At 50.1% G+C, this 13734-nt stretch overlaps 5 protein-coding genes across 5 annotated transcripts; 2 read left to right on the top strand and 3 right to left on the bottom strand.

The window, feature by feature from the left end:
• Positions 1-371: 371 nt before the first annotated feature.
• MRS44_015129 (uncharacterized protein) lies at positions 372-1019 on the top strand (the record flags this gene model as incomplete). The annotated part of the gene is made up of 1 exon (XM_046274227.1): positions 372-1019. One exon carries the CDS (start codon positions 372-374, stop codon positions 1017-1019), a length of 648 nt encoding a protein of 215 aa, XP_046126070.1.
• A 403-nt stretch (positions 1020-1422) lies between these two features.
• MRS44_015128 (uncharacterized protein) lies at positions 1423-2982 on the bottom strand (the record flags this gene model as incomplete). The annotated part of the gene is made up of 5 exons (XM_046281645.1): positions 1423-1476; positions 1742-1945; positions 1993-2090; positions 2517-2873; positions 2928-2982. The coding sequence occupies 5 exons, from the start codon at positions 2980-2982 to the stop codon at positions 1423-1425; spliced, it is 768 nt and encodes a 255-aa protein (XP_046126069.1).
• A 724-nt stretch (positions 2983-3706) lies between these two features.
• On the bottom strand, positions 3707-5211 carry MRS44_015127 (uncharacterized protein; the record flags this gene model as incomplete). Its single annotated transcript, XM_065619080.1, has 5 exons — positions 3707-3901; positions 3950-4099; positions 4185-4237; positions 4293-5013; positions 5071-5211. 5 exons carry the CDS (start codon positions 5209-5211, stop codon positions 3707-3709), a joined length of 1260 nt encoding a protein of 419 aa, XP_065475152.1.
• Positions 5212-7233: 2022 nt separating this feature from the next.
• MRS44_015126 (uncharacterized protein) lies at positions 7234-8781 on the top strand (the record flags this gene model as incomplete). Its single annotated transcript, XM_046277562.2, has 1 exon — positions 7234-8781. One exon carries the CDS (start codon positions 7234-7236, stop codon positions 8779-8781), a length of 1548 nt encoding a protein of 515 aa, XP_046126067.1.
• A 3459-nt stretch (positions 8782-12240) lies between these two features.
• Positions 12241-12645, bottom strand: MRS44_015125 (uncharacterized protein; the record flags this gene model as incomplete). Its single annotated transcript, XM_046277561.2, has 2 exons — positions 12241-12382; positions 12443-12645. 2 exons carry the CDS (start codon positions 12643-12645, stop codon positions 12241-12243), a joined length of 345 nt encoding a protein of 114 aa, XP_046126066.1.
• Between the last annotated feature and the right edge of the window lie 1089 nt (positions 12646-13734).

Raw genomic sequence — 13734 nt, 5'->3', positions numbered from 1 at the left:
CAGATTCAGGAATTCTTTTGTCTCTCCTATCATCTGGAGCGCAGATCTCGAACCGAGACGTTGCATTAAAACTTTGGTGGGATGCAAGGGAAAACCATCGAGTGCAGATTCACCCAGCGCACCACAGTTTGCTGTGCTCAAAACAACACACAACAAACAGCACAACCAAGCTCGAAAAGGTGTACCCGAGCATGTCACTTCTACTGCAGATCAAACTTGCATGTGATGCCTTCAGCCTCAACGTATAACCCCAACCGAATTAACCTCACAACGTGATGACACCATGAGTGATGTCTATCAGGGCCTCATCTCGCGCCATTAGAGCTCAAGGCTCTGTGTATAAATAACCCCTAGCACTACCATAAGCAACCATGATCCAGCTACGTCCGACCACACCGCCAGCCAAGATGACTGAAGAAGTCTTGAAAAACCTACAGGCCAGCATCAACCAATGCTTGGCCCTCTTGTTCAAATACTCCAAAGAACGCATCAACAAACACGAGGCAGGCGCGGAAGCTTCAAAGACCCTGAAAGCAGAAAGATGCCGTGTCATCGCAGCCAAAGAACTCCAAAGGACAGCCAGCGACCGTATCCAGGCCCTAAAACAAGAAGAAGTACTCCACTCCCTACAACAAAACCTCATGGGTCTACGCAGCGGCGGCATGTTTATCGACTGGAGTGTCGATGCCGAATCAGATTGCGAGGGTTCTCTTGCCAAGATATACCGTCAACGGGACATCGCCACATTGGCCAAGCAAGCGGCGGACCTGGAATTCCAGGATGCAGAGGAGGCCGTGCAGAAGGCCCAGAAGAAGCTCTGCAAGATTGTCGAGGAGTGCGGTGATTTGGGGGCTCAGATGGAAAGGTTAAAGCAGGATATTGCTCTTTACCAGGGGTGCAAAGAGGATGCGATAAGTCAGTTGCAGCAGCGGGTTTCTCCCGAGGTGCAGTTAGAGTATCATGCCGGATGGCCAGTCAAAGAAGAATGTTCCTCGCCGGTCGATTATTTCTCTGATTGACAGGAGAACTTTTTCATCAGCAGCAGCAGCAGCAACAACTGGAAGAACTAGACGGATGGCGTTGGGATGGCGTTTTAGACGAAGAATGAAGATGAGACTCGGGATTTGTTTGTTAGGTAGATTTGCAGCCGCAATGAAACGAATATCTACGTTCGAAGCGTAGTTCCTTGTGGCTAGGCATACATGCATAATAAACCACTCAACAAACTGGTTTGTCCTTTTTCGATGATCGCAAATCTTGGCATGAATGATGGTCTCAAATGTTTAGGGTAGAGAGGCTCGTAGGGGTCAAGGGGTTCAAGTCCTGTCTCCCCATGAAAGCCTTGTAATTCAGTTTTGGAAGGCTGAATTTCATCCAATCACAACTCGTTCCGGGCGAATGGTTTAGTGGTATAATACTCCCTTAGCAAGTTCCTCCAAAGATCTCGCCTCTGGGAGTGGTCCAGGGTTCGATTCCCTGTTCGTCCAACGCAGGTGGTTTAATCCCACCATTGTCCACTCTTTTTGACTTTTTTTTTTCTTTTTGCCTGCTTGACCTCGGGGGCACTATGCAGCGAGGGGACAAAGATGCTCTCTTCGCGATTTTCTTTTTTGCTTTCTGTAAATTACTGTGTGGCACACTGTCGCACACTGAACCAGAGCATGACAACAAAGAGACGCCAGTTTCTGCGTCAAGTGCTTCCCCTTAAACCTCGACGGGCCTCCTCCCCCAAACTACTTACTTTCTGCTTGAAACATGAGTGAATATCCGTATTTCGAATCTCCCGGCGGAAGTGCGCGAGGAACAGGGTCACCTCCTCCCTTCTCGACCCCAAAGAAGTGGCCATGAACAGAACCCTGCCCTCGGCATCTTCCTCAAAAGCGAGCTGCATGTACGACCTGATGTCGCGGAGTTGCTGGTCCTTGGGCCAACGTCCGATGGGATCCTGGTATTGAGTCAGTCATAGGCTGTGGCTATGCCTTTAGGACTGACCTTGAAACCTCTTTCTTCGATCTCAACAAAGCCCCCCTCTTCCGTGGCCTTCACTTGGGTCCCATCTTCAAAGATGGTAAAGGGAGCCGATTTTTCGCCTACTCTTGTGTGCAATCGTCGATTCGACTGTCTTTTGTGTTATAGAGACCGTCAGCCACAACAGTAAAAGACACTGGTAATAATACATGACGGCATTAAAACCCAATACTGTAAAACACCGTAACCTAATCATGCCGCTACGTGTTCGTCGTGTTCGGCGCATAAAAGGGCCAACTAGCCACTGTTGTTAAGCCATGGCAGCTAGGTTCCCCAAGCTGAGTGGTGACATGAGCTCAACATCACGTACGTCCACGGGGCCGTTGGGTGATGAGGTTATTGGGCTTACGAATCACGCAACTCTAATGCACAGAGTGCTCCATCTGGGTCTTGATTCAGTTATCCTACTGGATGGCAAGAGTCTCAAGAGCCGCACTGGCCAGCAACAAACTGCCTCGACAACTCATTCGGCGGAAGCTCCAACCCACATCGCCCGGTATCATCACAGACACCGTCAAATGTGCCATCAGTACAGGCTTGACCCTCAAAGTCAGCCGGATCTCCATTCCCTCCGTCATCATTGTTATCATCGTTGCCGTTGTTCCCGCCAAAGAAATCCCTAAACGCATCCTCGGCTTCAGAGTTGTCGAAGCCGCACTGGTCTGCCACAAACTGTCTGGAAAATTCGTTGGGTGGGATGTTTAAACCGCATCGGCCGGTATCATCGCAGACTCCATTGAATGTGCCATCGGTACATTCTTGGCCTTCGAACGAGGCAACGTTGCCGTTGTTGTTGGTACTGTCTGCGTTATTAGGGCTGGCCCCGCGAAACCGCGTTTGGGGAACTGGAGTCAAGAGTCAGTTCATGTTAGTTTGAGGCAGGTTTTCTGGCGACTTACGCGCAAGGGAGTTGTGGGTGGCGATGGCGAGAGCGAATACAGCAGACCACTTCATTTTGACTGGGTTGGAAGGAGATGATGGAGTCTGTAGAGATTGAGTAGGACGACTGAACCGCCAGGGCTCGTGAAAATTACGGTGAGTATGAAAAAAGAATGTGACCTGCACTTGAAGAAAAGATGGCTAGTGAGCTGATGGCTGACCTGGAGAAAGCAGATGGCAGAGCTTATATATCAGACTGCGCAATACCAGGCATAATATCAGTATATTGAGGCAAGCTAAGGTCTCATCTTCGCGCTCAATAGACTGTATGAGATGTGAAACGGGTCTGGAAGTTCCAAAACTTCAGTCATTATCCCCGTTTGAGAATGAGAAAAGAGACAATTCTAAGACCCAGATCCAGACACCTCCATCTTTCAAGAGCAAGGCGCTTTAGAAAGCGCTAAAATATGGAGGCGAGCGCCTTGCCATGGCCCTGTGTATCATTCAGCTGGCTAGCTCGATATTCTGACACTCGTCCAGTGTCAGCCAAGCGCAGGATGATTCTCAGGCGAGCACGAGGTAGCACTGTTTCAAGTCCGTAACGCAATGCCCCGAAACCTTGAAGTTTGCCCAATCAGAAGTTCCATGAAAAAAAAAATAAGGTCAAGTCATATTTCATGCTCCCTAATAGGCTTAATGTTAAGCGTATACAAACCGAGACCTTGACTGGCTGTCTCACCTCAACCTTCTCCTCAGTTGCCACTAGATAGACAGAGCCGCAGAAGGAGAGCGGAAGGTGCTAAAGCTTAGAAAGCCCCCTCTTCGTTGCTTCTTGCAGCTCCTTGTTGACGTTGTATCCATATAACCAACGCTGGACGTTGGGACAAGTCCAGCGACTCGGGAAGGGTGCCTGGATCTCCTTCCCCAGTTGTGAAAGAAACAGTTCATCACGAGCTTGCTGTTCAGGGCCATCTTTCATGTGGAATACGTCACGCTGCGACTGGTTAGATGCAAAATGGTTCTGGAAATAAAGGGGGCCTACCTGTTTGAAAGCTTCCTTCACAATGGCCTCCCCTCGACTTTTCCGAAGTCTTTCGTACATCTTCAGAGCGCTCGGAAGTTGCTCTTTGCTGTAGATCTTGCCGAGGAGGCGTCCAAGAACTGCGCCGTCTTCAATAGCGGAATTGGCCCCCTGTGCAAGATAGGGCAGCATTGGGTGGCACGAGTCGCCCCTTCAAGGAGTTAGCATTTCAAAGGGCTCTAATGCAGCCTGGTACTTGCACAAAGACGAGATTAGACTCATCGTTGACCCAGTTTTGGAGCTCGCTTCCTAAAAGTCCATTAGAAAGAGGGTTACAGTGATGAGTGGTGAAAGAGAAACATACGGTGCATCAGCTTCCACTTGTCTACCTTCTTCACCATGTCCAGGAACCTTCCAAGAATAGGGTCCCACCCTTTAAACAAGGCTCTCATTTCGTCTACAGATGCAGTCTGCCGTTTGACTCCCTCAGGCAGGTCGTCGGGAACCAAGAGGACAATGTTGTACATGTTACCTGCCCGAAGAGAATAGCCCACGGCGTGCGCTTCTGGTCCGATCCAGAAATGAACTGCAGGCTTACTCACCCATTCTCTGAGCTGGGGGTCATCGATATCATCCAGGTGCAAGAGTATTCTATACGCCAGATCGCCGGTTGGCAGGGGGGGCTCTTTAACACCAAGGAAGCACTGTCGACACTGAGACCAGAGACCATCAGCAGCCACGACGAGGTCGGCTTTGGCTGTCAAACCAGACTCTGTGACGATCATGGTCTGCTCAAAATCGATCTGCACGACCTTTTGCCCAAGCTGTATCTCTACCCCCAGCTGGTGTGACCGCTCGTACAAGGCCTTGTGGAGATCGGCCCGGTGTAAGGCGACGAAGGGAGCTCGGTATTTAGATCTTATCTTTTTACCAAAGTCTTTCTCCATGGCAAGGATTTTGCCATCGGAGTAACGGTGTACGGAAAGACATGTAGGCTCTGCAGCCAGCTTCCAAAGACTGTCTGGGACGCCCCATTCTTTGAGTATCCAGGAGGCATTCGGTGTGATCTGCAGGCCTGCGCCGACCTAAACAGCGTTCAATAATAGGAAGATTTAGCTTAGAGAGGGTTTCTCAAATCTCACCTCGCCAAGCTCTTTTGCAGCTTCGAATATTGTGACGCGATGGCCTGACAATAAGCACGAGATTGCGGTAGCCAGCCCACTGATGCCAGCACCAACCACGATAATATCTAGTGCCGCAGGATGTTCTGGTTTTGCTTCCATTGTTCGTTATCGCGTATGTAGAACCAAAGTTGAATTGCTTCACTAGACAACTTCTAGTCATGGCCTGCCAAACCCCTTGATATGCTCAACATTCAGGGAGGAGTGATGGCCGTGACTCAACACATGCCGTGCCGAGTGTGAAACATTCTTGTACGACACAGAATTACCATTCCCCGCACCCAAGATGGTGATGATCAGCCATTCACTAAATGTTATTGGTGTTGGCAGTGATTCATTATGCTTATATCTAAGGGAGGTAAGGTGTGAAACATTCGGATGGAATTCACCCCGTTACTATGGACACTTGAGACTGTTTGTTGTTCAAAAGCGATGCACGGAATTGTAGGTCTCGGCAGTTGAATTTTCTTGATCGGCAAGCGCACAATCTCTGTCAGGTAACCTCCCCTGCGCAAGGTTTATGCGGTAAATATCTACCCTACTTCTTCTCTATTCCAGACACACAGAACAATACTGGGCAAAGATATTGATGGGAGGCGCCACTAGGTGACGTTTTTCAGCAATTTCCCCTCGATCAACACACAAGCCTGCATTTACTAGCAACGAGAATCAGATTCTTGTTCTTGATATGTCTGCCGAAACCACGACATAAATGTCAACCACGGAGACCAGGCTATGGGTGATACAAGGATAAAGTTCAATGACAGGAAATGATAGGGCTCCAATGAGAAGGTTGGCGCACTAGCAGTCAATCGCCCTCTGCTAAATAGCACTGCTATTGAGAGGCCGAGATAGGCCCTGGTGATTTGGAATTCACTTCGGAGATCTCGATGCCCTTGCCGCCCTAATTTGGTGCTTAGTCAAACTCAAGAGCAAGCGGATGCGTGAGATGCGCGATAGCCGTGGAAGAGTTTTCACCGCAACGCGCCGCCAAACTTTGACAAGGTCGGCAAGTCGGCACCTCATCGTGGGAAGGAATCATATCGGTAGAAATGAAGGGGGAGTAAAAAATGATGCGGAAAAGAGAACTGGGCGCCTAAGACATCAGACGCGTAATGCGATCGTTTAACATCCATAATTCAGGAGGACAGTCCATGGGACTGCGTTGATCCTCATAGCAGATGGGCAGATGCAGCCCCTTTATCTGAAAACTAGGGCCACATAGTTTAAACGCCATAGGTGGAAACGAAGTAGAATGCCTGCGTCCAGGGACAGTCGTTGCTTCTTGTAGGCGGCTGTGGGAGAAATTCGCTGTTTCACATGGTTCCGAGATAACCGAAGCGTCTTTTGGAGGTCAACTGCCGGCGATGATGGTTGGCTTCGCTTGGTTGACGATCACTGTCAAGCTAGCTCCCAGATCAGCTTAGCTCTTGCGTGTCACATCGAAAATCAGGCTGTTTCGAGAAGCCACTTCATCGAGGCGGCAACTGGTTGATAGTGTCAGAGTCAGTGGCCGCGCGCTAAGAAGTTGGGGGTGTCGGCATTCATGGAAAAGACGGCAAGTGGAGTGTCACTGTTTGTATGCAGCCTTACGCGTCCTGTCAGCCATCATTGACTAGGTGCTTGAACATGTCGCTTGGTAGCAGAGGAGCAAGAAGCATCTCAGGCCTCCAATCACGCTCTATCTGTGACTGGCCTAAGCATCGCCTTTTGTGACAGGGTGTTCTCCTGCCATGGGCATGCTCCTGAATCAGCCTCAGTACGATATAACCAATACCATGGACGTTTACCACTCATCAACAACCTCTCAAATAGCCGCCCCCAGATCAAACCCGGACGTCACCGTTCAACCTCCGTTTCAGACTCTACGCCCCCGTTTCCAAAACGCCCCAGAATCTCGGGCCCATAAGCCGAACACCATTAGCCTCGCTTACTGTTATACGAGGCCCCACGGCCCCGGCTAGATCGGATGGTGGCATGATGCAAGGACCAAGAAACTTGGCAAAAGCTTGAACAAGGGTCCTTGCTGAGAATATAAATGGTATTCGGGCCTTGGTGCTTGTGGCGCTTCGTCATATCCATGGCTGTTTACTCTTTCGACCATCACGGCTTTGTTGTGACACTATGCGGTCCTACAATGGCCGGACGCGCATAGTAATCGCGGCGGCTGCGATTACTACGTGCATCTTCATTCTCTTTACTGTATTTCGGGTCACGTTTGATGGTGACGGGCTCTCTATCACCCCGGCCCCAGAGCATCCCTTCTTCTACGAGAATGAGTCGCAATCCACGGATGCTAGACATGGCGTGGGGCATGACGATGACAAGGAGGAGGATCAGGAGGATGAATTGAACGCTTATCGCAAACGACCCGGCTACGAAAACGACTATCGACTACTGACGAGTCTGCGGAATAGCATGGGCTTCTACAACAAGATCGACGTCAAGAAGACGGGCTACCAGATCATGAACCCGACCCTCCTCGAGCTTCCCCGTGGGAGCAACAGCGCTCACGATTTCCTCGTCATTGCGCGAACACTACACGTCGACAAGGTTATCAACGGTACCAAGTACAGACTCGCTCGTCAAGTCGCCACCTTTGCCAACCTTACATACACCAAACTTGGACGCCCGGTATTACAGTCGAGCAACAGATGGGCCAAGCTCCTTGTACAAGACTTTGCCGGGCCAGAACACCATTGCCAGCATCAGCCCGACATGGACAAGTATATCGGTCCAGAAGATATGAAGTTGTTCTGGACAAGAAAGGGCGAACCTCTTCTCATCTTTACCTATCAAGTCGACGACGAGGTGCTCTGTCAAGGGCAATTCATCGTCGACGTGCGGGCAGCACTTCCAGAGCTTGAGCGTGTCTTGGGAGAAGAATACGCCAAGAAGATGCCCCCAATCCAATTCAAGACACCAGTTGGACTTCGTCGCCAGCCTCCATCAGGACAAGAATCCCACCCCCGATACCAACGCGAGAAGAACTGGGCGCCCGCCCAATCCCCCTTCAGCAACGAAGACGAACTCCTCTTCATGGTGGAACCAGGCCAATTATTCCGCTGGACGGAAGACGACGAGCCGGTCCAAGAGGTGGTGGCCGAGAAGGACCAAGTCTCGGCGGTCGAGGCGCCGTATCCAATTGGCGTCAAGTCTGAAGACACATGGCACAGCGACAAGAAGATGACGTGTATGCATGACGTTATGCTCTCGGATAAGAACGTCCACCAGTCGAGTCCCATGCTCAGCCTCACGCTTTGTAATAGAGGCGATTGCGAACCGGATGAGCAGAACACGGTCATGCTGGGTATGGTTCAACGTCGACGCGACACATGGGAAGCAGGCTATCTATGGTACGATCGACGGATTGCCGCGTACTCTGCTGCGCCACCATACAACATGGTGAGCGTGAGCAGAAAGCTCTCGTATCACGGGGAAGCGGACGGGCAGTACATCTGGACAGGGAGCATGGTGTATTTTGCGAATCAAACGGACGAATTCCCAGGGAACCACGGATTTTTGGATGACGAGATTTGGCTCAGCTTTGGCATCAAGGATTCTGCGGCAGGGTGGATAGACATCAAAGCGAGGGACCTCATTACGGATCATTATTTATGTCAGGGCGCATCGGAAGGGTATAGACAGCATAGACTTAATCTGGAAGAGTAGCAGAAAAAGCTGCACTCTTTGTTTCTGTTTCAACATGATTGTTCGAATGCAAACCAGTCTCTTGGTGATACGAGCCAGCCAACCATGGCCCTCGAAGGGTAAGACGGCAGCGTGTGGAGCACAGATCGACAAGGCAATTCCCGGGCCCTGCCGATTTACCGCTGACGGTATGAATGGGGCCTGTTTGATATTGAAAGCTCTTGACGATATCACAGGGCCAAGAAATAAGAATGCTTTAGCTCAAGTCTTGGCTTCGTAAATTGGCAACCATCAATGCTTCCTTCAGCAAGGGTTAGACGCTGCGCTCGTCTAGGCTGCACTGACACCTCGCCTGCCCTGCTCAGGCGCTATTGCCACGCTAGAAGCCTCTGTGGAATCCCCTCAGATCGTCCTGATGCAATCTCGCACGGGTCTTTTGTCGGTGGATGAGCCCCTCAGCGGGCCAGAGACTAGACGCCCAGAATGGAATCTCCGATGGATCGCGATGAATGAATCATCACTTCTGGCCTTCCACTGATAACAACTGTCAACGTGATCCATGTCCAACGCTGGTGCATCAACCACTTCTATTCCCTGCAAACGTCCTCCTCAAGGCTGCAGATGTCATAAGACTGTTCTCCGTATACGAGAAGTCCCCATGTCTCGCCTCAGCATTCCCTTCAAACCCAATGTCGCAGTCCATCCTCCATTGGTCTCGCGTGGGCCAAGAATCGACAGGGGTCCATCAGTCCACCGCCTGGCTATACGAGCGTGGCTTGAAATCATCAGCACCAAGTGGGAAGACAAATTTTTTACAGCCGAGAATCTTCGCTACGGGCAAGCCTATCGAATCATTCTCGGTGTCATCGGGCTCCATATTTGGTCCTCATTGCGAAGGGCTATCAATGAAGCACGTTATTACGAGGATCCGTCACCAGACGAGATCGAACGAGCGGGGGCCGTTCATCTCTTTCTCAAGATGTCGCGTGAGATATTTCCATTTTTGTTTTGACTCCGCGCTACGGAGATGAGACGGCCTCTGGGCCCCTGATGGATCCCCTGGATCCCGTCGCCCTGGATCCCGTTTGCGGATGCGTGTTGGTACGGCCAGATCTTGACTGGCAAGCCCTAAACTAAGCTTGATTCTGCGCGCGTTTCCTAATGAGGGCATCATTTGCGCTCGTGACTGTTTAATTACTGGTCATATCATAACTGACGGTACTGCTGTCAACGTTTCATCAAGTTGAGTAACATGACCAGTACCCCAGGGTCATCGATGCAATGCATCGAGTGCTTCCACCGACGAATCCATGTCAAAACGTGCGGGCTGAAGGATCCTTGCTCCGTTACGAGCCCGCCACCAACACCGTTACTTCTGACAGGTCTTGGCTCGAGCTCAAGGGAACGGTAACGATGACTGCCAGGGTCGGCGTTTCTGTCAATAACAACCCGTATTCCACCGTCACATCGGGTCAACCTTATGCCAAAATAGGTCTGAAGTGGATGCATCACGGGGGGAAAGATCCCTAGATGCCAACATCCGCAAGCCTCACTTGACCCTTTCTCTCCCTGGGCTTAAACTACTCTTGCTTAAACATTACCCTTGACCAAGAGAAACCTCATCTCCTTGGATAAATTGTAGAAGGAGAGAGTTAGATAATATGCCTACATCCAAATCCATGTAGCGAAATGGCAACCATGCTTGTTTTGGTGAAGTGGCTAGTGATTTTGTATTTGAAAAGGCTTTTCATTCACCAAGGAACTTGACCTTGGCTACAAGTAGTGGTTTTCAGCATCGTAACATGCACTCAAGTAAACAGTCTCTCTGCTTCAAGCTAGTCTCTGCTCTAATGCCCATATCTATTCATCTTTTTGAGTATAATGCACATGTCGATGCGACTACCCTATATCACTACTACCTATGCTCAAGATGCTACGCGACATTGTTATCCCAACAACCAAAGTAATACAATATTAACCTTGCCAATCAGATCTGCCAGTGATATCGCCAGTTTTAAACACTAAGAAGCTACACAAAACGTTCTATACTTCTCGTCAAATGGCTCGCCATCGATATCAGCATCAGCGGCTTCAGCAAGTGAAGACCGTCGCCCTGGAAGACCTGCCTGGTTAGCAAATAAGGTTCGGGCGTTCAGGATACCCGTCTGTCTCGAAACATTGGGCAGTAGCACCATCGACCAGCTTTCTCTTGATGCGCCAGATCTACTCTAGAGTATCAGGGATATCACTATCCATCACAAGGAGTTCATTCCCAGTGAGATCCAGAATGAGTTACGGAAGATTGTCACTTGGGTAAGGGACTACTGGCTCCGCCAACCCGAAGGTTTGTCGATGGCATTTGCATGCACCGCCACAGCTCTATGCCCTAGGTCTCGCAATCCAGTGTCACCGTGGGAACACTACATGAGCCCAACCTACTACGGGCCACGGAGACCACTGCAAGGAGCTGCCAATTTCGATCCCCTTCCAAGTTGGCCTGTGCCGAGGAGGCCTACATCAGGAAAGCTTATATGCCTCTACTGTAGTATGCTCTATCTTGCCATAAAGTCGGTGTCAGGCCTTCAATGGCGGCGAAGGTTGCTGCTGCATTTGTTCCACCCACTCGCTTCCTTGGCGGCATCAACGTCAGCAAGAGGGAAATGGTACATTTCCCGTTGATACTGTCACCCGATGAATGGAATGTTCTACTTAAATCAGATGATCTGGTATTACTTGTATATGGACGATGTCTTGCTGCCGGGAATTAGACCAAGCCTCGCGAGTCTCGGTCAGTCAACTAGACGACATATGACCTTCTGCAACTAGCCCTTATAGTGCAGCATTAAGACCAACCTGAGTTATATGGGCCATTTCCAGCTGTTAGTGCGGGCTGCTGGATGGTTTGAGTGGGCCAATAACCTGGTTCTAGCTGAAACCACTGATAGCACCGTATCCTTTCCGCATCAACATGTTATTAGGCACCATTTAGATGACGTTGGCTTTGCACCAAGGTAATTTTATTGAGGTTATAGCGAACACGAAGCATATGTTAAGATCGTATACACCTGTCACCGCGTTGTAGAGGTTTGGGAATTGGATAGAAACCGCATATCGTGAATGAATTTGACAGTTGTAGTGAGTGAATAGAATTATGAGTGTTAATTAACGGTAAATGGGACACTTTGTATTCCACCATTAAAGTACTGCTTCTCTTGGGCTGTCATCGTTGCCAGACATGTCTGACAATCGTTGCACAACCAGGTGCAGATGAGCTGCCGAATGGCTAAACAAACATGAATCACACATAAGCAAGCAACAACCGTTTAGAACACGTTTTATCATTCAATCATAACCAAACAATAAGTAAAAAGATGCATGTCCGACAGAAGTGTGTGATGGGTGAAGTCAGTGGAGCATCACGTGTCCCCCGAGAGGTTGCCATATCACCACCACGACCTTGGTTCTTCAACAGCACCACCCTTATTTGTGAGTCTCGCTACACCAGATGGCGGTCTTCTTGTACAAGACTACATTTCCGTCATCTTGGACAACAACCTCGACGCTGCTGTCTCCCGTGGGCTCAGCAGTGTCAGAGGCCCAGACAGCATTGCCGTCGTTGTCACTGGAAGACGCGGTCAGCTTATCGCAGACGATAGCAACTAGTCAAAGGTATAAAACCTACTAAATAACGAAGTTCCCGTCCTCCTGAATTCGAATTCCATCAATGTCGTCGCGTTGCTCGTCGGTGGTCTGAAACCGGCACTCCCCCTCCCAGTAGATAGCCAGCTTACCATCCTCTTGCATTTTCAGTTCGACGGAGCCATCAGGGCTCCAAAGGCTCTCGCCGACCTTGAGCCACTCGCCGTTCTTGAGGGTATCGGACATGTTGTGTTAGGGTTTGGGTGTAAGGGGTAAGTTGGAGTTGAGGGACTGGTGTAGGAAGTGTGGAAGATAGTAGCTGGAGAAGCGGAGAGATGACGACTTTATATAAGGCTTTGCCACTGTCTGAAACAGGCAGTGTCTGGTGATATGGTCTCGTATCGCCTTCAACTGGCCCCTCGCAGGCCTCCAATGTCTCTGCAGCGCCAAGTCCTCTGCGGCTGGATATCTCGTAATGACATATCTTGGCGTGGCCTCCTTTCGTGGGCAACGTGGCACATATCTTCCCCCGTTTCGACCTATCGGGGGATGGAATGGACTTGGCAAGACATACAGGATGGACTCGGCGGCTTTTCAGAACCAACAAGTGAGGAAACAAGACATGGGCGGTTTCATTACAACTTAGTCGGCATGTTGGATGGCCTCGTTGACATACCGTTTCTTGGCAGCAGATATGCTTTCCATATCAAGCGTGGTTTTGATCGAAACGAAAGCACCTCAACTCAAACTGAGCCAGATGACCACTCAGCCTCCCTAAGCTGTAACCTATTACAAGCAAGAAAACTGGCGACCCTGAACTCGCTACCCATGCGAGGATCGCCAAGCTGAATCCATCATGGCGGGACGGACCGTATGGGCTGTGCGAGCTTCTCCGCACGCCAAGAGGCGGAGGGTTCTTGGGTGTCTTACACGAGAGGTGCGCCTCGTGTATCGTGATTTGCTAGGTTGGCCGTCATCACGCTGGAGAGCACCCTGCAGACCAAGTGAAACAGTCTAGTGATGTCTGTTGCTTGTTTGCTTGTTTTTTTTTTTTTTGGTGGTGTCTCTCGATCAACCAGTGTTGACGTGACCATTGAGCATCTGGTTGCCTTGGTGGCTAGACAGAGTAGACTTCTCCTCCTTCATAACAACTCAGTATAGACCAGCATGGCTTGTAACATGTTTTGATATGGTCATGTCCCTTGGCCATTGGAAGGCTTGGAATGGGCTGCCTCCGCGACAAGGCAAACGCTCTAGCTAACTAGACAGGCAGTCGCTGCCACGCCACATCGTGTGCTCATTCTCGCCAAGTACTCTTATTTAGAAACCTGGCGT

Source organism: Fusarium solani (assembly GCF_023522795.1).
Source record: "Fusarium solani strain SB1 chromosome Unknown bctg00000011, whole genome shotgun sequence".
Classification (NCBI taxonomy): domain Eukaryota; kingdom Fungi; phylum Ascomycota; class Sordariomycetes; order Hypocreales; family Nectriaceae; genus Fusarium; species Fusarium solani.
The sequence above is the reverse complement of the archived record's forward strand: the minus strand, read 5'-3'. Positions and strand labels throughout refer to the sequence as shown.